This window comes from Lutra lutra, chromosome 6 (assembly GCF_902655055.1).
Source record: "Lutra lutra chromosome 6, mLutLut1.2, whole genome shotgun sequence".
NCBI lineage: Eukaryota > Metazoa > Chordata > Mammalia > Carnivora > Mustelidae > Lutra > Lutra lutra.
This window is the reverse complement of record NC_062283.1, coordinates 119,231,917-119,252,267: the sequence shown is the minus strand read 5'-3', so window position 1 is coordinate 119,252,267 and position 20,351 is coordinate 119,231,917. Positions and strand designations below refer to the sequence as shown.

Here is a 20,351-nt window from a genome sequence, read left to right as displayed (position 1 = left end):
AATTGGATCATTTCCTTACACCACACACGAAAATAGACTCAAAATGGATGAAGGATCTCAATGTGAGAAAGGAATCCATCAAAATCCTCGAGGAGAACACAGGCAGCAACCTCTTCGACCTCAGCCGCAGCAACATCTTCCTAGGAACATCACCAAAGGCAAGGGAAGCAAGGGCAAAAATGAACTTTTGGGTTTTTATCAAGATCAAAAGCTTTTGCACAGCAAAGGAAACAGTTAACAAAACCAAAAGACAACTGACAGAATGGGAGAAGATATTTGCAAATGACATATCAGATAAAGGGCTAGTGTCCAAAATCTATAAAGAACTTAGCAAACTCAACACCCAAAGAACAAAGAATCCAATCAAGAAATGGGCAGAAGACATGAACAGACATTTCTGCAAAGAAGACATCCAGATGGCCAACAGACACATGAAAAAGTGCTCCATATCACTCGGCATCAGGGAAATACAAATCAAAACCACCATGAGATATCACCTCACACCAGTCAGAATGGCTCAAATGAACAAGTCAGGAAATGACAGATGCTGGCGAGGATGCGGAGAAAGGGGAACCCTCCTACACTGTTGGTGGGAATGCAAGCTGGTGCAACCACTCTGGAAAACAGCATGGAGGTTCCTCAAAATGTTGAAAATAGAACTACCCTATGACCCTGCAATTGCACTGCTGGGTATTTACCCTAAAGATACCAACGTAGTGATCGGAAGGGGCACGTGCACCCGAATGTTTATAGCAGCAATGTCTACAATAGCCAAACTATGGAAAGAACCTAGATGTCCATCAACAGACGAATGGATAAAGAAGATGTGGTATATATACACAATGGAATACTATGCAGCCATCAAAAGAAATGAAATCTTGCCATTTGCGACGACGTGGATGGAACTAGAGGGTATCATGCTTAGCGAAATAAGTCAATCGGAGAAAGACAACTATCATATGATCTCCCTGATATGAGGGAGAGGAGATGCAACATGGGGGGTTAAGGGGGTAGGAGAAGAGTAAATGAAACAAGATGGGATTGGGAGGGAGACAAACCATAAGTGACTCTTAATCTCACAAAACAAACTGAGGGTTGATGGGGGGAGGGGGTTGGGAGAGGGGGTGGGGTTATGGATATTGGGGAGGGTATGTGCTATGGTGAGTGTTGTGAAGTGTGTAAACCTGGCGATTCGCAGACCTGTACCCCTGGGGATAAAAATATATGTTTATAAAGCTGTAAAAAAAAAAAAAAAAAAAAAAAAAAGAAAAAGGAAAGGATGAATACCCAAGTTTTGTAGCAACATGGACGGGACTGGAAGAGATTATGCTGAGTGAAATAAGTCAAGCAGAGAGAGTCAATTATCATATGGTTTCACTTATTTGTGGAGCATAACAAATGGCATGGAGGACAAGGGGAAATGGAGAGGAGAGGGGAGTTGAGGGAAATTGGAAGGGGAGGTAAACCATGAGAGACTATGGACTCTGAAAATCGATCTGAGAATTTTGAAGGGGTGGGGGGTAGGAGGTTGGGGGCACCAGGTGGTGGGTATTGTAGAGGGCACGGATTGCATGGAGCACTGGGTGTGGTGCAAAAATAATGAATATTGTTATGCTGAAAAAATAAAAAATTAAAAAAAAAATCCAGATACAATAATTTCTGAAAAGTGGTAAGGTCAAATCTATTTTCTGATATATTTTCCCAAGTTTTGATAGATCTTTACCTGTCCCTAAAAAGGGGTCCTCTTTAAAGGACCTTTATAGTTTTTTTGTTGTTTTGTTTTGTTTTTTTAAAGATTTTATTTATTTACTTGACAGAGCTCACAAATAGGCAGAGAGCCAGGCACAGAGAGAGGAGGGAGCAGGCTCCCTGCTGAGCAGAGGGCCCAATGTGGGGCTCAATCCCAGGACCCTGGGATCATGACCTGAGCCGAAAGCAGAGGCTTTAACCCACTGAGCCACCCACGTGCCCCTGGACCTTAACAGTTCTTTACAGTTACCCCCAGCTGACTCTTAAAATGTTTCTGGTTGAGTAATAGAGATCTAAAGATCTGACACTTCTTGGAGGAGAGGTTCAGGATAAAAGTACTATCTTAGCAATTATAACTTCTAGTGACATTCTGACTCTTTTGTTGAAGAAACTCTGTTCCAAGCCATAAAGTTTTTTGAGTTACCCATTCAAATTTCATTATATTTCAAAGCCATGTGATTTTCAAAAATGAGTTAGAAATTTTTGATAAGAGATGTTTTTCCAAATGTTTCTCTGTGGGATACACCTGGACATTAAATGAACTCATAATCTATAACATAACTCTGAAGAGAACCTAACTAATGCTTATAGTGTGATTTAGCTAGTTTCTTAAAGGCTTGGGTTACAGACACAAAGTTCTCTTTAGATAAAATAAATAAGAGTTTAAAATCCCTTTATTTTGAGGTATAATTGACATATAACCTTATATTAGCTTCAGGTGTGTAACCTAATGATTCAGAATTTATATATATTGCAAAATGATCACCCTAAGTCATCATACTAGTTACAATTTTTTTCTTGTGATGAGACTTTTAAGATCTACTCTCAGTGTTCAAATATGCAGTACAGTATTATTAACCATAGTCACCATGTTGTACATGACATCCCCATAACTTATTTTGTAACTGGAAGTTTGTACCTTTTGACCCCATTCACCAATTTTACCCTCCCTCACTTCCCATTTCTGGCAACAACCAATCTGTTTTCTGTACCCAAGAGCTTTATTTTTTTTTCTTTCCCAAATTTTGATTTAAATTCCAGTTAGTTAGCATACAATGTAATATTTGTTTCATGTGTAGGATTCAGCGATTTATCACTTACATACAATACCCAGCGCTCATCACAAATGCCCTCCTTAATTCCCATCACCTATTTAACCCAGCCCCCTGCCCACCTTCTCTCCAGTAACCCTTAGTTTGTTCTTCATAGTTAAGAGTTTGTTTCTTGGTTTGCCTCTCTTCCCCCCACCCCCACCATGTTCATTTGTTTTGTTTCTTAAATTCCATGAATGAGTGAAATCATATGGTATTTTTCTTTGACTGACTTATTACACTTAGCATAATACTCTCTAGCTCCATCTGTGTCTTTGCAAATGGTAAAATTTCATTCTTTATGGTCAAATAATATTTCATTATATATATATACACACACATACCACACCTCTTTTTTTAAATTTTATTTTTTATAAACATATAATATATTTTTATCCCCAGGGGTACAGGTCTGTGAATCGCCAGGTTTACACACTTCACAGCACTCACCATAGCACATACCCTCCCCAATGTCCATAACCCCACCCCCCCTCCCAACCCTTCTCCCCCCATCAACTCTCAGTTTGTTTTGCATAGCACACCTCTTTATGCATTCATCAGGTGATGGACACTTGGCCTCTTTCCATAATTTAGGTATTGTAGACAATGTTGCTATAAACATTGGGTGCCTTTTTTTATACCCTTCAAATCAGTATTTTTATACCCTTTGTGTACCCATGAGCTTTAAAATCACTAAGAATTCCAGCAATTCCTCCAATGTAGAAATAATAAGAAATTAGCTACAGTTATCTAAGTTAAACAAAGTAATCAAATTAAAATAGGCCTTTTCTGATAAGATATTTTTAGGATCACAGAAATGATAATTAGAAATAAAATAATTCCTAGCTTAGAATATATAAAAAATTTGATCACTGTAGGAAAGATCACAGATGTGTTATTTGGGTCAGATAGAATTCAGTTATGCTGTTTTTATATTAATACTCTGAAATGGTATCTGAACATGTAGTTAATTTGGGTGTTGTAAAAATGGATGGGACAAGAAGGTAAAAGTCATCATGCTACCTTATGTACTAGAAGTAGAAACATGACAAAGCTATTCCATATTGACACAGTTAATGTAAAAAATAAATCTCTAAAAACAATTGAGGAATGAGTACTATGCAAATTTATTCAGCGTAAGATACTTCTGAAAATGACAATTTGTAAAATAGGTAAAAACTATATTATTACAATAGTAAATATCTATCTAAATTATTTGAGAATAATTTATGTGCTCACTTAAATATATCTGAAACATAGTCTAACAATCATTTTCTTATTTAAAATATGATTATCAATATACCAAGTAGATTAAAAAATACCTTTTTCTTAAATTCAAAACTGGTGTCACTAATATCAGAGGTATGTTATTAGGTTTTTTTTATTTGTGGTTCTATATTTTGCAACAATTTTTAACCAACACCATTTGTGACAGCGTTATGCATTTTCACAATGTTTGGCCAATCTTTCATTCCAATGTATAACTTAATGTTCTTTCTTTTCTTAATGTTCCTTTTATTTTTATTTTTTTATTTTTTTAAAGATTTTATTTATTTATTTGACAGACAGAGATCACAAGTAGGCAGAGAGGAAGGCAGAGAGAGAGGAGGAAGCAGGCTCCCCGCTGAGCAGAGAGCCCGATGTGGGACTCGATCTCAGGACCCTGGGATCATGACCCGAGCTGAAGGCAGAGGCTTTAACCCGCTGAGCCACCCAGGCGCCCCTTAATGTTCCTTTTAAAGTTATAGTGACTGTGTACATTTTGAATCCATGATGGTACTCTGTCATACTTCACTTAACCAATGAACCTGGACTGTTCCAATATAACATGTTTATGATCTTGTTAAGTGAAAGTTGAAACCTTGTGTACCCTACCTATTATTATGGAAACAGAAATTCTTTTCTTTGTTTTTCTTTGTCATATTTAATCCTAACATGCTAACATAAAATATTTTGATTCATTGACTTGTATTCTCATCGATAGCTCTTGGTTTGCATTACCCATTGCTCCTTCTTTCTTTTCTGTAGCCACTCACCAAATGTGTTACTGCATTGAGAGACTTAGCCTTTGAAATCCTGCCCCCTTCAGTTCTAGGCCATACAGAATCATTAGCATAATGTTCCTCAAACACAAGCATAATGCTTTTCTCCTCTCTTTAAGAGCAGTTAGTCATTTTCTAGTCTCTGTTATATCAATATAAAGCTTTTATCCTCAGAATTAATATTCTGTCTTCATCTGACCTTTTCTCTTTTTAGCTCTCTCATTTCTTCTTGCTCTTTGGCACAGTCTCTCTGGTACTTCCAAGCCATCTGGTTGTTATTAGCACACAGGATTGGCTTCTAACTGCTTTCCTGCCCGTGCAGATGTCACTCCTTGAATCACTGGGTGCCCACTGCTTGCTGAGGTAGTCTATTCCATCTCTGGATAGGTCAGAGAGCTTTTCTCTTTACTGACCCGAAATCAATTACAGTATACAATATAGGAGTTTTACTTATATCTTTGTGTGTATGGCAGACTAATGAGGTCTTCTTTCTTCATAGTTTTGCATATGTATATTATGTCCACAGTGGCACTGTTTTTCAGCTCTAGGGAAGATCTCTGTATCTGGCAATCTCACATTTCCATACCCTGATCTCCCACCACCCCAGAACCACAGCGGTTTGAACTCCAACTCTGTGCATGGTACAATACATATCTGATAATGAAGCTAAATTCTAAATATGGAATTATTTATATGTGAAAATATATATACTTAAGTATATGTATCAAAGGAGAAAAGAATATCTCAGAAATGAGAAAAGAATCTCTATCTCAGAAATGATTCTGTGAATTTTAATTGTACAGATAGAATGCAAACCTGACCATGTGCATACTTGCCCATACACAAAGCGAAATGCTTAAACATTACTCACTGTTTAACTTAGAAAACATCACATTTTGCATGTTTTTCTATAGCTGGTTAACTGAGACAATGTTACATATCATATATTTATCCAGACCTTTTAAAAGGGCTTGGTTTTCTAAATATATAATGCACTATTATGTTCTGGATCATAGAACAATTGGAGTGTTTAGTTCTATACGTGCAAACAATGCAGGAAAAATATTGACGGTTTTACCTACGTCTTACACTGTGAATGTGAAAAGTTATCTTGGTGTTGTTACTACACATAGACAAAAAAAAGACAGTTATATCTTTCAAACAGCCTTTGTAGCCTGACCTTTTATTAGCAACTCTAAATTGTTAGCATCTCCAAAGTCCTTGCATTTTGAACTATTTCAAAAATTGTGTTTCCATAACAATTTTAATTGCATCTCCTGTGATACTATTTTAATCACTGTAATCAGCTACATCATATAATTAGGTTTCAATCAGAACCTTTAGTGCTAGGCAGTAATCTGAAAGTAGACACTTATAAAAATGTTACGTCCGCGTGGCTTTCTTCTGACCTCCCTCTACTCCAGCTAAGTGACACTATAACAAAGACAGTAATTGACCATGGAGAAAAGAGTTTGCTTTCCATTTGTCCCTCATAATGTGGAAAATATTGCAGCTAGGTAGGGTGATCATTAGTTGATGTCTGGCAGAAAGACACGCATATGGTGATAAACTTTTCATGGAGGCTGTTTCTTCTCTTGTGACCGATAAACACTGACTTATTTGTAGAATGGTTGCTCAGGGTTGGGAGTGCACCTGTGGGCCATGCGGGAGATTGGAACTCTTGGGACATGGTTGGCATGGGGTGAGGTGGGTGGCACAGGTGTGGTGCAACAGTGGGGAGGGCTCATCTACAGCCCATATTGGTCTATGGTATTGCTTTGCAGGTCCAGAATTATCAGCAGTGAATTATTTTTTCTCACTTCTTATTATTACTAAATTCTGTCAAAACCCACTTTCATGTCTTCTCATTAATCATCTGTGTAATTTTAGAAGGCAAAATGCATGAAGCTCAGAGGTAATTATGCATTCTATTATGCCTGTAGATATCTGGATGAAAGTCATGTTCCATCACTCAATCCCTTTCCTAAAACTCATTTCCACAAGTGATGACTTAATGATCTATTTACTTTAAAGGTTTGCCTTTGGGGACAATGATTACCCCAGTTAGCTCATTTGAGAGAATAGACTTCTCTTTCATGGAATCTGTTAAGTATTTAGAAAAATCATGTGGGCTTTGAAAATGCATTTGGTGCAACATGTGTTGAAACCTAGGCCTTTAACCTAGGTAGAGAGGACCCCTTCATAACCATGCAGAGTATGAGAGCCACAGTGTCCAAATTCTCATTTCCATTTGTTAAACGTGGAACCAACTAGCTCTGGAAGCAGCATAGAGGAGGGCAAATTGCAGTTTTGTTTTGCAGCTCCAAAGTCAGTATGTGTGAATAAAAGAATGATAAAGGGGCAGAATTCTCAAATAGGATGATTACTGATCAGTTTTTCTGATCAGTTTTGTTCTTCTACCAACAATAGCCAGTCTATCACTTTATATATAACTAGCTAGCTAGGAATGCAAACATTAGCTTCACATGTGCCTGTCAATTTAATCTCTTAATTTCCTTTTTTACTCTGCAGTTTTGAAAACATTAGTCTTTGGTAATAACATCCATACTTCTAGGTATAGGTCTTATGTTTGATTGCAATAAGGAGATATTTTCCTATGTTTTTAACAGCAGAGTGCAGTATTTTGCAAGGAGAGATGCCTTTGTGAGTTAGGATATGTTCATTCCTGTTCGACTGCTTTTTCTGAGCTCTTATGATACAGTTCAGTCAGTGTGTATGTGTGTAAAAATCCTCCTGCTATAAACTCTGTAAAATGTGCTGAAACATAAGTCAGAAATACTACTTCAAGCAAGGTCTGGATTTAGTGAGAACAAAAGCAAGGTGGATTTCAGGTGAAGAATTGCTGTCTCCCTCTAGATGTCAGTGTCCAATCCAGAGCCACATTTGCGGCAGAAGATTTCCTTGTTCTGGGTCAGGAAGCCTTCCCCCACCAAGGAGACCGAGCACTTTCCACAGTTAAAGCATTCACTGTGCCACTGGCGGTCTTGAAAGCAGATAAACTTGGCACCTCTGAGACCTGTAAAGGAATTGGGGGAAAAAATATTCTTCCAATGAATAGATTAAGGATTCCATCCGGTAGTCTCCTAGGAACTGTAGAAAACAGCAACGAGCAAGAAGACCGCATAGAGGCAAGTATGCGACCTTCCATGCCCCTGTGTCCATCTGGGAATGTCACCCTAGGCAATTTCCTGATGAGGTCCAGCCTGAGTCCCAATTTTTTCCATAATCTAAAAAAGTAGATAGAATCTGAATGTACAAAGCAGGTATTTTGGGAAACACATAAAGATCACCTAAGAGAGTGGGGACAGATTTCAAAGTAAGAGATACCTGGGTGTGACCATCTTTTTTTCTCTCTTCATGGCCCTGTTTTCTTAAAGCAAAATTAAGGTACAATAAAATAAATGTATACTTCCTAGCCTGGTATCTGATGTTTTAATGACTTTGAGTTTTCTTCCCTCTATTTCTATGTTTAGTTTTACTCAAGATAAATTTCCATGGTCATACTGTGGCTTGGGACATGATTTCCAAAAGTCCCCAGTAGAAGATTTCATCCAGACCATCATGTAACTAGCCTAACATGATGACTTGATTGCCTTGCCCAGAGACAACATCAGCCCAAGCTTGCAATAAAGATCTGTGAGTCTGATCACTCAGGCCACTGAAGCCATGCTATCCAGTAATTTGTCTCTAAGAGACACCTTGTCAGCCTCTATAACTTCTACCTGGGCTTCGCCTGAACTGTAACATTTCCAAGAAAGGGAATAGAATTTGAGTCTTCAGTGACAATCTCTTTCCATATCCCTAATATGGATCCAGACTACAGTTTAAGGGACTGCCTTTGAGGAGTAGAAAGGGAGAAAAGGTGTAGCGGTTGGGAATGGTTTGGGATGCCTTGGGTCTTTATTTATTTGCCAAGATTTTTTCCAAGTGATCATAGTGTTACAAACCTCCTGTGATTTGCTCATTACTCACAAAGTGTGGCTAACATAGTTCGTGGGTTGATTCACAGTTAATTTCCAAATATTCCATTTGGGGAATAAGCATTCTATTTCAAAAAAATGCGAATAAGCATCCTATTTCAAATAAACTCTCCTTAAATATGGATATATATATATATATAAAATATAATATAAATATATGGTAATTTATAAATTTATAATATATAAATTTATATATAATACATAATATATAAATTTATAAAATACATATATAAATATGGATATATAATATAATAATACTACTTAAATATGGTAATGAACACTTATTTCCATACTATAAATGTTATTTGATGTCTTTACATGAAATTTATTGTTTATAAGTAAATGCACATCAAATTTCTTTACCTTCTTTGATTAAATTTATAGCTTGCTTATTTATATGCTATCATCATTACTTGCTAATAAGAGTAAATCAATAATGAGCCAATTAATTCCCTGAGTGTTATTCAAAACATTAATAAGCTGACTGCAAGAATCATGTTCTATATATGCATGAATCATCGCTGTTCATAAAACTGATTATTACATATCTTGCATTTTGATGCTCATGAGTTTTTCTTGATTTTATTAGTAAGCCCATATAAGTGGTAAATATAAAAACAATTCCTCCAGAATTTTATGAAGAAGAGAGAAATAGAAGCATCTGGTAGCTGGAATTTAAGAGAGGCAGACTCAACATGTCAGATGCTTATAAAAATTGTTTCAGTTTTGAATAAATTTCCTCCATTAGGTCGTGAGGGTCATTGTAGTAGGAAAGTCCCCCAGGAAACCCATCTCTGGCCCTTGTATTATTCGACTTCATTTATTACTGAAAATTCAATAGAATAAAAGCTAGCATTTGTTCAGCACTTGAAAATGAGTCCATCACTATCCTAAGCCCTTTACATATCTGCATCACATAGCTCTCATCTTACCTTCATGAGTAGATATTATCATCAACTCTGCTTTGCAGACAAAAATTTATGAACAGAGAGGTTCAACCACTTGCCCAAATCAGCCGTTTGGTATGTAGCAGATCTGGGATTCAATCCTAGGCCATCTGGCTTCAGAACCTGTGCTCTTAACTTCCCCAAATTCAGTCTGAATTTATCTTTTGTAAAGACCGTAACCAGGAACACTAGCATTCTTTTCTGAAGAAATAACATCTGAAACTCCTTTTACTCAAAATAAATAGAAATGGCAGAAAGTGAAGATGTGATCCTATTCAACTCCGCATTTGCAAGTAAGGAAATGAGGAGCTCCATGCTGGTGAGTTCTTTACCCATGGTCACACAGTAGTCAGGGGGCATAGGCAAGGCCAAGTTCTTTTACTCCCACTACATCAAGCTGCTTCACTTATCCCAGAAAATTTGAAAGGTTGATCCTATCTTAGAAGAGAAAATAATTAGTTCCACCTTGAATTTGTTCAAATGAATCAAATTTATTCGACCAGATTAAAAAAAAAATCACACCTGAGACTCATAGATAGATTTAGTTAATATAAAAAAGTATTTTGAAAACACCCTAACATAGTTTCTTAGATTGACATATTATTGGCATGAATGTGCAACTTTCAAAAGATAAATATATGGCAGCATAAGAATTCCCTGAGGAACATTAATTCAAAGAGCTCAATTTTAAAGAAACACTACTACAAAGCATATATATATATATATATATATATATATATATATATTCAGATAAAAAAATAGTGAAGTGAGTTGGAAGTTTTTGCAGACATTATAGTCTCAGGTGTCTCTCATCAGAGCCAAAAGAAGATTATGATAATTATAAAAAAGCTGATTATTCTGAATTAACTACATAGTCCCATATTTGGATTACTTTTGGGTCAAATCTGTGATTCTTAAGGCATCCTTATATTACATGCAGGACAATGTGTTTTTTCTCTCTGAACCTCAAAGACCTGGGCTCAGTGATTAACAGGAAACAACCCAACAGAAAAAAGTCCCTTAGCTACATAAATCTGTGATGGATCAGAATTGAAACTCCTCAAACTCAGGGCTCACACAGGCTCTTTGCAGGTCAGTATTAGCCATTTGAGTACCCAGGAAGTTTTTAAACTCATTTGATTTGTTTAATTTTCTCATTTCCTCATGGAAGTCCCCCCCTCCTTTTTCTGGCTAGTTAAGAAAAGTGTCCTAGAATAAATCAACTGCATGCATTGGGCTGTAATTGCAGATTCTCCCAAGGAGATTTATGAGCTCCCAGTACTGATGCATTTCTGGAAGTCCCATTTTCTAACCAAACTGGTAGTGAGTGACAGTGGCTTATTCCCCTGACTGTAGGACATGTGAGAAGTATAGAGGCAGGGGAGTGGAGTGGTGAAGAGCACAAGTTTGGAGCTCGATAGTCTGGGATTGCTAACAGAATCCAGCGCAAGGGCTGGGAATGTAACAGAGCAGAGGGATGGAGAAGAGTTGTGGGGAACAGAGCACTGGGGCAGCCACTGAGCCTGTGACAGAGACCCAGCTGGGGTATGCGAGGGCAGTCTGCTCACCCCAGGCAGGCTCTTCATGTACTTTTTGCTACAGAGATAGGTTTTGCACTTGTTTCCAAACATGTGCAGGCCAAACAAAACAAACCTGCCAGCCAGCTGTAGCCCTGGACAGGGTGGGATGCTAAAAAACAGTGCCCTGTGCAGAAAAATGGGACTTTGTCAGGGTAACTCTCTCTCTCCCTCTTGCAAGTCAGTGAAAACCTGCCAAGCTGGGTTTGTAGTGAAACTCTTCTTTCTTTGGAGATATAAGAAGATTCAACTTTTATTTTGTGATATATTTGTAGATGGAGGAGGAGGAAAAGCATAAAATAATCTTTAATTCTATGTTATATAAACTGAACTAAAAGAAATGGAGTATGATCTAAGAATCCCAGGAATGGGGAATAGAAGTACAGTTCTGCCTAAAAGTGTAGCTGCTATGGTTCTCAGGTCATGCCAAATTCTTCTTCTTCTTCTTTTTTTTTTTTTTTTTACTTTTTTTTTTTTTTTTTTTAACTATAGGATTAGCATTTTGGAGGTTTCTCCAAGGAAAATAAAATGCATCATTTTACCTTGAAAATCTTTTAAACATGAATCAGTTTATCATTTGTGATATTTTTAAATCATATCACATGTATTTTGTTCATCCAGCACAATGCTATCCTGTTTTATTTCATCTATTCATAATTAAAATATATTGCAAGTGGATAGAAAGAAAAGAGAATGATACACTTGTTAGAAGCATCTTAAAATGAAGTTTAATTAATTCCTGACCTATGCCACCCTAATTATTACAGCTTTAGATTTTTGTACAATACTTTGCATTTAATTAAAACCTTTTCTATTTCAGGGATCTTTGCCCTTATTTGGAATTAAGCAGGATTTTTCTTTATAAGTAAGTATCCCTTTCTCCCACTCAAATCGTTAAATGTCAGGCTCCTTGTGAAGTTCTTCTCTGACCTCTCAGCTCATCCTGTTCCTGAATGATTACTTTACTTTAGTCATTACCATTAGGTTTAGTATTAATTACCCTCTACAGAACATGGGTGCCTTAATTATGCTCTCCGCTTGCTTTGAGGGGGTCTGTGTAATATTTGTATTTATGTGTGGGTACCCCTGCATGTGTATCTTAGAAGACACAAAGAGATGGAAGACCATTCCATGCTCATGGAACAGAAGAATAAACAATGTTAAAATGTCTAGACTGTCTAGAACAATCTATACTTTCAATCCCATCCCAATAAAATTTCCACCAGCATTTTTCAAAGTGCTAGAACAAACAATCTTAAAATTTGTATGGAGCCAGAAGAGACCCCGAATTGCTAAGGAAATGTTGAAAAAGAAAAACAAAACCGGGGGCATCACGTTGCCTGATTTCAAGCTTTACTACAAAGCTGTGATCACCAAGACAGCATGGTACTGGCACAAAAACAGACACATAGGCGAGTGGAACAGAGTAGAGAGCCCAGATATGGACCCTCAACTCTATGGTCAAATAATCTTTGACAAAACGGGAAAAAATATACAGTGGAAAAAAGATAGTCTCTTCAATAAATGGTGCTGGGAAATTTGGACAGCTATGTGTAGAAGAATGAAACTCAATCATTCTCTTACACCATACACAAAGATAAACTCAAAATGGATAAAAAACCTCAACATGAGGCGGGAGTCTATCAAAATCCTAGAGGAGAACATGGGCAGTAACCTCTTTGACATCAGCCACAGCAACTTCTTTCAAGATATGTCTCCAAAGGCAAAGAAAACAAAAGCAAAAATGAACTTTTGGAACTTCATCAAGATCAAAAGTTTCTGCACAGCAAAGGAAACAGTCAACAAAACAAAGAGGCAACCCATGGAATGGGAGAAGATATTTGCAAATAACACTACAGACAAAGGGCTGATATCCAAGATCTATAAAAAACTCTCAAACTCAACACACACAAAACAGATAATCAGGGGCAGAAGATATGAACAGACACTTCTGTTCAAATGGCTAACAGACACATGGAAAAATGTTCATCATCATTAGCTATCAGGGAGATTCAAATAAAAATCATATTGAGATATGACCTTACACCAGTTAGAATGGCTGAAATTAACAAGACAGTAAACAACAAGTATTGGGGAGGATGTGGAGAAAGGGGAACCCTCTTACACTGTTGGTGGGAATGCAAGTTGGTTTAGCCACTTTGGAAAGCAGTGTGGAAATTCCTCAAAAAATTAAAAGTAGAGCTACTCTATGACCCTGCAATTGCACTACTGGGTATTTACCCCAAAGATACAGATGTAGTGAAAAGAAGAGCCACCTGAGCCCCAATGTTCATAATAGCAATGGCCACAGTTGCCAAATTGTGGAAAGAAACAAGATGCCCTTCAATGGAAAAATGGATAAAGAAGATATGGTCCATATATACTATGGAGTATTATGCCTCCATCAGAAAGGATGAAGACCCAACTTTTGTATCAACATGGACGGGACTGGAAGAGATTATGCTGAGTGAAATAAATCAAGCAGAGAGAATTAAATATCATATGGTTTCACTTACTTGTGGAGCATAAGGAATAACATGGATGACATGGGAAGATGGAGAGGACAAGTGAGTTGGGGGAAATTGGAGGGGGAGACGAACCACGAAAGACTGTAGACTCTGAGAAACAAACTGAGGGTTTTGGAGGGGAGGGGTTTGGGGGGTTGGGTGAACCTGGTGGTGGGTATTATGGAGGGCACGTATCGCATAGAACACTGGGTGTGGTGCATAAACAATGAATTTTGGAACACTGAAAAGATATAAAATAAAATAAAATGAAAAAAGATTATCATTTTTCTACTCACCTTTCCCAAATTAACTATATAGCATCCATATAGCCATCGTAGGACCCCTTTAAACTGAAGAACTTACCAGTAATGGACTTGGTGCAGGCTGCACACTTTTTGGCATAAAGATGATTGTAGCAGTCCAGACAGAATGGATAATCATCTCTGGACATAAACTCTTCTTCACAGAGCTCTTTCCTACAGCCACTGCACAGAAAACACTCTTTATGCCATGGCTGGTCATGAAACGTTATCCCACCTGATGTTATCACCTGCCAAAGGATCACAAAAAGGCAGTGACCATGGGAGCTAGTACGATTTGTATGATCTCTTCTGTGTCCACAAGTGGTACTTTGGGCTGCTCTATCACCTTGTGTCAGGATGTCCTTTCCCTGTGATTTTTTTGAATCAATATGAGAAGCAAAAGGCTATAGGGATTAAATAGAACCGGCTAGAAATATCCTAATTTTTCTCCTACAGTGGAATAGAAAAGAAGCAGGGCCATCATGGACTCAGGAAAATGAAAAAGAAGTAGAGCCTTGATTCCTTTTCTCATTGTTCTCTTTTTTTGTTGGGCTTCAAAGATCTGCCATCAGAACTAAGATATTTTCTGCACCAGGTTCTTATTTCCATGTCTGACTTTTAAGGATGCTGAAAAAAGTGACTTTTCCCTGAAAGCTTTAATCCAGCAGTAACAACCCTGAATGGCATTGTTAAGCACCATCATCCACTAATCATGACTAATATTTCTGAAGTGAGCTTTGAGTCCTCAGCCCTGTGCTAAGGGATGACCTCTTCTTTTGTTCTTAACACAACAATACAGCAAGACTATTATCTTTCTGCCTTTAAGAGATGAGAAACTACTGAGTGTTAGAGTGGTCAGGTCACTCGCCAGGTCTCACAGAACTAGCATGCAAACCTACACAGTTTGACTCCTGAGCCAGTGTGCTTAGCCAGTAAAACAATACTGACCAAGGTTACTTTTCATTCTTGAACAGTTGATAAGTCCTTGTCAAATGAGTGAACAAACGCCAAGGGAAAAAACATTTGGACAACAATTCTGGTGTTGTATCTAGCACAGATGGAGTGCTGTGCCAACTGTGTGGGTTTTCAGCTTTAGAACTCTATGTAATGAGCACAGCTTGTATGTTGAACCTTAATATGTGATGTGCGAGGGTTTTGTCAGACATACTTATTCCTCCGTAAATATATAATGGAGGAATTTTATATATATATATATGTATATATATATACACACATATATATACACCAAACCAGTTTGTTTGTTTATTTATTTATTTATTTATTTTTAATGATTTTATTTACTTATTTGACAGACAGAGATCACAAGTAGACAGAGAGGCAGGCGCAGTGGGGGAGGGGGAAGCAGGCTCCCTGCCGAGTGGAGAGCCTGATGGGGGGCTTGATCCCAGAACACTGGGACCATGACCTGAGCCAAAGGCAGAGACTTAACCCACTGATCCACCCAGTATACCAAATATACATATATATTTGGTATACTGGCCCCATATACCAAAGCAGTTTAATCCATGGGTTATAATTTTTAGAAGGTGGAGACATCTTTATTAGAATCAGATGGGTAAATATTGAACAACTGTTCTTGGGTAGCAATTTTTAAGCCATAGTGTCTTTAGAACCCATGGCTGTTGAGCTCTTAGAGTAGCTCTGGAATCTAGAATGTGTTCATTTGCTCCCTGAGGCAAGTCCTGCAATCTCTGTATTCAAATTAACTGGATATAGAAAATGTGGAGACTCTTCTAAGCCATCTTATTGATGAAAAATTAAAAAAAATGTTGTCTATGATACAGGCTTTTGAAAAGACGATTCTAAAGATATTTTTGAATCTATAACAAATATCTTAAAAATTAAAGATATTTGATAGAAAAGTTACTTTTCCTACTTGAAAAAAATGTATACTAGTCTAAATAAGTAATGGGAAACATAATGGTGTGTGTGAACTAAAGCAATTTAAAATACCCCCTATTGATTTCAAATGCCTCATTGCAGGCACAGCAGAATTCAAGATGCCTTTGATTTGTTGGGTCAAATTATTAGCAGACAATGCTTTAAAGATTCCAAGCTTGAAAAATATATTCACAGCAAAAGAAAACTTGATATATATACACCAAATACTGTTTAATTAGAGAGAAGAAACTCTGGAACATTAAAATAGTTTGCTTGTGATGATGTTCCTTTTGAAGAGGCAAGCCCGCTAAGATGAAGCTGAATATCCAGGCATGATGTTTGCCACTGGTTGGTCCTGGGATTTGGAACAAGTTTCTTCTCTGGCAAAGTGGAGGCAGTACTGGTTTTGTGCTTAGTAGCCAGAGCTGATGAATCAGAGAATACTCTATTTGAACCTCGAGGAGTTTGGATTCAAAGCACCTGTGGTTTGAGGTTACTTGTTTTTGGTAGAAAATAAGTTTTATCTATTTATTAATCTATTTCTATTTTATTTTATTTTATTTTATTTTATTTTATTTTTTTTAGAGAGAGGGAGGGAGAGAGAGAGTAGGGGCGGTGGGGGCAGAGGGAGGAAGAGAGAATTCCAAACAGTCTCAATGCCCAGCAAGGAGCCCGATGTGGAGCTTGACCCCAGGACCCTGATATCATGACCTGAGCCAAAATCAAGAGTCAGACCCTTAACTAACTGAGCTACCCAGGCACTCCAGAAAATAAGTTTTAGTTTCACAAAATAAAATCTATGAAATCAGTTCTAAGGGGCTGGTTGTCCAGTATTTTTTGCCCATTTTTGTTTGTTTTATCTGGTCTTTGGTTTGAGTTGAAACATTGTTTTTCTTGATCAGAAACATTTATATCCAGCTTTCCTTAAAAGACTTGTGGTTTTAAAAATTAAATAGAAAATAATCTGGCATGTCGTGGTCTATCTACTACCCAGTATAAATATTTCACAAAGTTTTGGTGACTTCAGATCATATTCTAAATATAGGACAGGCTCCTATAACTTGGGAAATGCCAGTGCTTTGGCCTCAAACAGTGCTTAGCATGGATGTACTAGAGAAATTCCCCCTCTTGAATTTTTATAGCATTGAAAGAAACTTTATATTGTATGCCCAATAAATGATTTTAAGATAATTTCCACAAGTCTTATTCATATTTTAACTGAAGTCTTTAAGAAACATAATGTGAACATGGTCCACTTAGTTGTCCTACAAAACAGTGAGATAAATCTATTTGCTCCCAGCATCTGTTTCTAAAGATTTTATTTATTTATTTGACAGAGAGATCACAACTAGACAGAGAGGCAGGCAGAGAGAGAGGGAGAAGCAGGCTCCCTGTCGAGCAGAGAGCCCAATGCGGGCTGAGATTATGACCTGTCTGAAGGCAGAGGCTTAATCCACTGAGCCACCCAGGCACCCTCCAGCACCTGTTTCTAAAATGGATGTCTTCAGGGGCTCCTGGGTGGCTCAGCTGTTAAGCAGCCGCCTTTGGCTCAGGTTATGATCCCAGGGTCCTGGGATTGAGCCCCACATCGGGCTCCTTGCTCAGCAGGAAGCCTGCTTCTCCCTCTTCCACTCCCCCTGCTTGTGTTCCCTCTCTCACTGTGTCTCTCTTTGTCAAATAAATAAAATCTTTAAAAAATATAAATAAATGAATGAATGAATGAATAAATAAATGCATGTCTTCAGGGTGCCTGGGTGACTCAGTTGGTTGAGCATCCAACTCTTGATTTCAGCTGAGATCATGATCTCAGGGTTGTGGGATGGAACCCCATGAGGCACTCCATACCCAGCTGGAGACTGCTTAAGATTCTCTCTCCTTTTCCCTCTGCATCTACCTACCTCCCTTGTGTGTGCTCTCTCTCTCTCAAAAAATAATATAATAAAATAAATAAAATGCAGGTCATCAGCTCTGATAAATCGTCTGAGCTACATATATTTCAGGGTCATAGGATCTGAGGGTTGCCTATAAAGTCATTGTCTAAGTCAGTGTTTCTGATGGAGTAATGGAAATTTCTGGGTATAAGATGGTTTTCTATCATGTTACTATCAATTGTAATTTCAGCCATAATTATAGTGTATTCTAATGGTTATGATGTAGGAGTTTATTGTTTTCTCTGCAAATGCAGTCCTTGTGTTTTAAATACATGTAGAAACTTACTGTGCACAGGCGCTCCCATAGAAAGTGGTAGTGAGGCTTCTAGCTGTCTAGATGCAATTATACAAATGGTCTTGAGATCTGCCAAAGCAGCCCATAGATCAAAAATGTTTAGATACCACTGCTTTCCCATCACAATTCATCATGTTATTTTAAACTTGATGATGCCTTATCCTTATATCAGATCAATTAGATTTTAAGCCAAAGACTATACTAAGAGATGAGGAAGGACACTATATCATACTCAAAGGAACTGTCCAACAAGAAGATCTAACAATTTTAAATATCTATACCCCTAACGTGGGAGCAGCCAACTATATAAACCAATTAATAACAAAATCAAAGAAACACATCGACAAGAATACAATAATAGTAGGGGATTTTAACACTCCCCTCACTGAAATGGACAGATCATCCAAGCAAAAGATCAACAAGGAAATCAAGGCCTTAAATGACACACTGGACCAGATGGACATCACAGATATATTCAGAACATTTCATCCCAAAGCAACAGAATACACATTCTTCTCTAGTGCACATGGAACATTCTCCAGAATAGATCACATTCTTGGTCCTAAATCAAGTCTCAACCGGTATCAAAAGATTGGGATCATTCCCTGCATATTATCAGACCACAATGCTCTAAAGCTAGAACTCAATAACAAGAGGAAATTTGGAAAGAACCCAAATACATGGAGACTAAACAGCATCCTTCTAAAGAATGAATGGGTCAACCAGGATATTAAAGAAGAATTGAAAAAATTTATGGAAACAAATGATAATGAAAACACAACGGTTCAGAATCTGTGGGACACAACAAAGGCAGTCCTGAGAGGAAAATATATAGCGGTACAAGCCTTTCTCAAGAAACAAGAAAGGTCTCAGGTACACAACCTAACCCTATACCTAAAGGAGCTGGAGAAAGAACAAGAAAGAAACCCTAAACCCAGCAGGAGAAGAGAAATCCTAAAGATCAGAGCAGAAATCAATGAAATAGAAACCAAAAAAACAATAGAACAAATCAACAAAACTAGGAGCTGGTTCTTTGAAAGAATTAATAAGATCGATAAACCCATGGCCAGACTTATCAAAAAGAAAAGAGAGAGGACCCAAATAAATAAAATCATGAATGAAAGAGGAGAGATCACAACGAACACCAAAGAAATACAGACAATTATAAGAACATACTATGAGCAACTCTACACCAACAAATTTGACAATCTGGAAGAAATGGATGCATCCCTAGAGACATATAAACTACCACAACTGAACCAGGAAGAAATAGAAGGCCTGAACAGACCCATAACCAGTAAGGAGATTGAAACAGTCATCAAAAATCTCCAAACAAACAAAAGCCCAGGGCCAGACGGCTTCCCGGGGGAATTCTACCAAACATTTAAAGAAGAACTAATTCCTATTCTCCTGAAACTGTTCCAAAAAATAGAAATGGAAGGAAAACTTCCAAACTCATTTTATGAGGCCAGCATCACCTTGCTCCCAAAACCAGACAAGGATCCCAACAAAAAAGAGAACTACAGACCAATATCCTTGATGAACACAGATGCAAAAATTCTTGCCAAAATACTAGCCAATAGGATTCAACAGTACATTAAAAGGATTATTTACCACGACCAAGTGGGATTTATTCCAGGGCTTCAAGGTTGGTTCAACCTCCACAAATCAATCAATGTGATACAACACATCAATAAAAGAAAGAACAAAAACCATATGATACTCTCCATAGATGCTGAAAAAGCATTTGACAAAGTACAGCATCCCTTCCTGATCAAAACTCTTCAAAGTGTAGGGATAGAGGGCACATACCTCAATATTATCAAAGCCATCTATGAAAAACCCACCGCAAATATCATTCTCAATGGAGAAAAACTGAAAGCTTTTCCGCTAAGGTCAGGAACACGGCAGGGATGTCCGTTATCACCACTGCTATTCAACATAGTACTAGAAGTCCTAGCCTCAGCAATCAGACAACAAAAGGAAATTAAAGGCATCCAAATCGGC

The 20,351-nt window shown here is 37.6% G+C and overlaps 1 protein-coding gene across 8 annotated transcripts in view; it reads right to left on the bottom strand.

Moving 5' to 3' along the window:
* Positions 1–4,563: 4,563 nt before the first annotated feature.
* The window catches only part of FHL5 (four and a half LIM domains 5), a 51,157-nt gene continuing 35,369 nt past the window's right edge, over positions 4,564–20,351 (bottom strand). For all 8 annotated transcript variants that reach the window (XM_047734857.1, XM_047734850.1, XM_047734853.1 and 5 more), the window contains 2 exons: positions 14,278–14,464; positions 4,564–7,919 (listed from right to left, as the gene is read on the bottom strand). In XM_047734857.1, the coding sequence (XP_047590813.1) occupies positions 7,756–7,919; positions 14,278–14,464 (351 nt within the window). In that variant the 3' untranslated portion in view covers positions 4,564–7,755. The remainder of the gene's footprint in view (positions 7,920–14,277; positions 14,465–20,351) is intronic.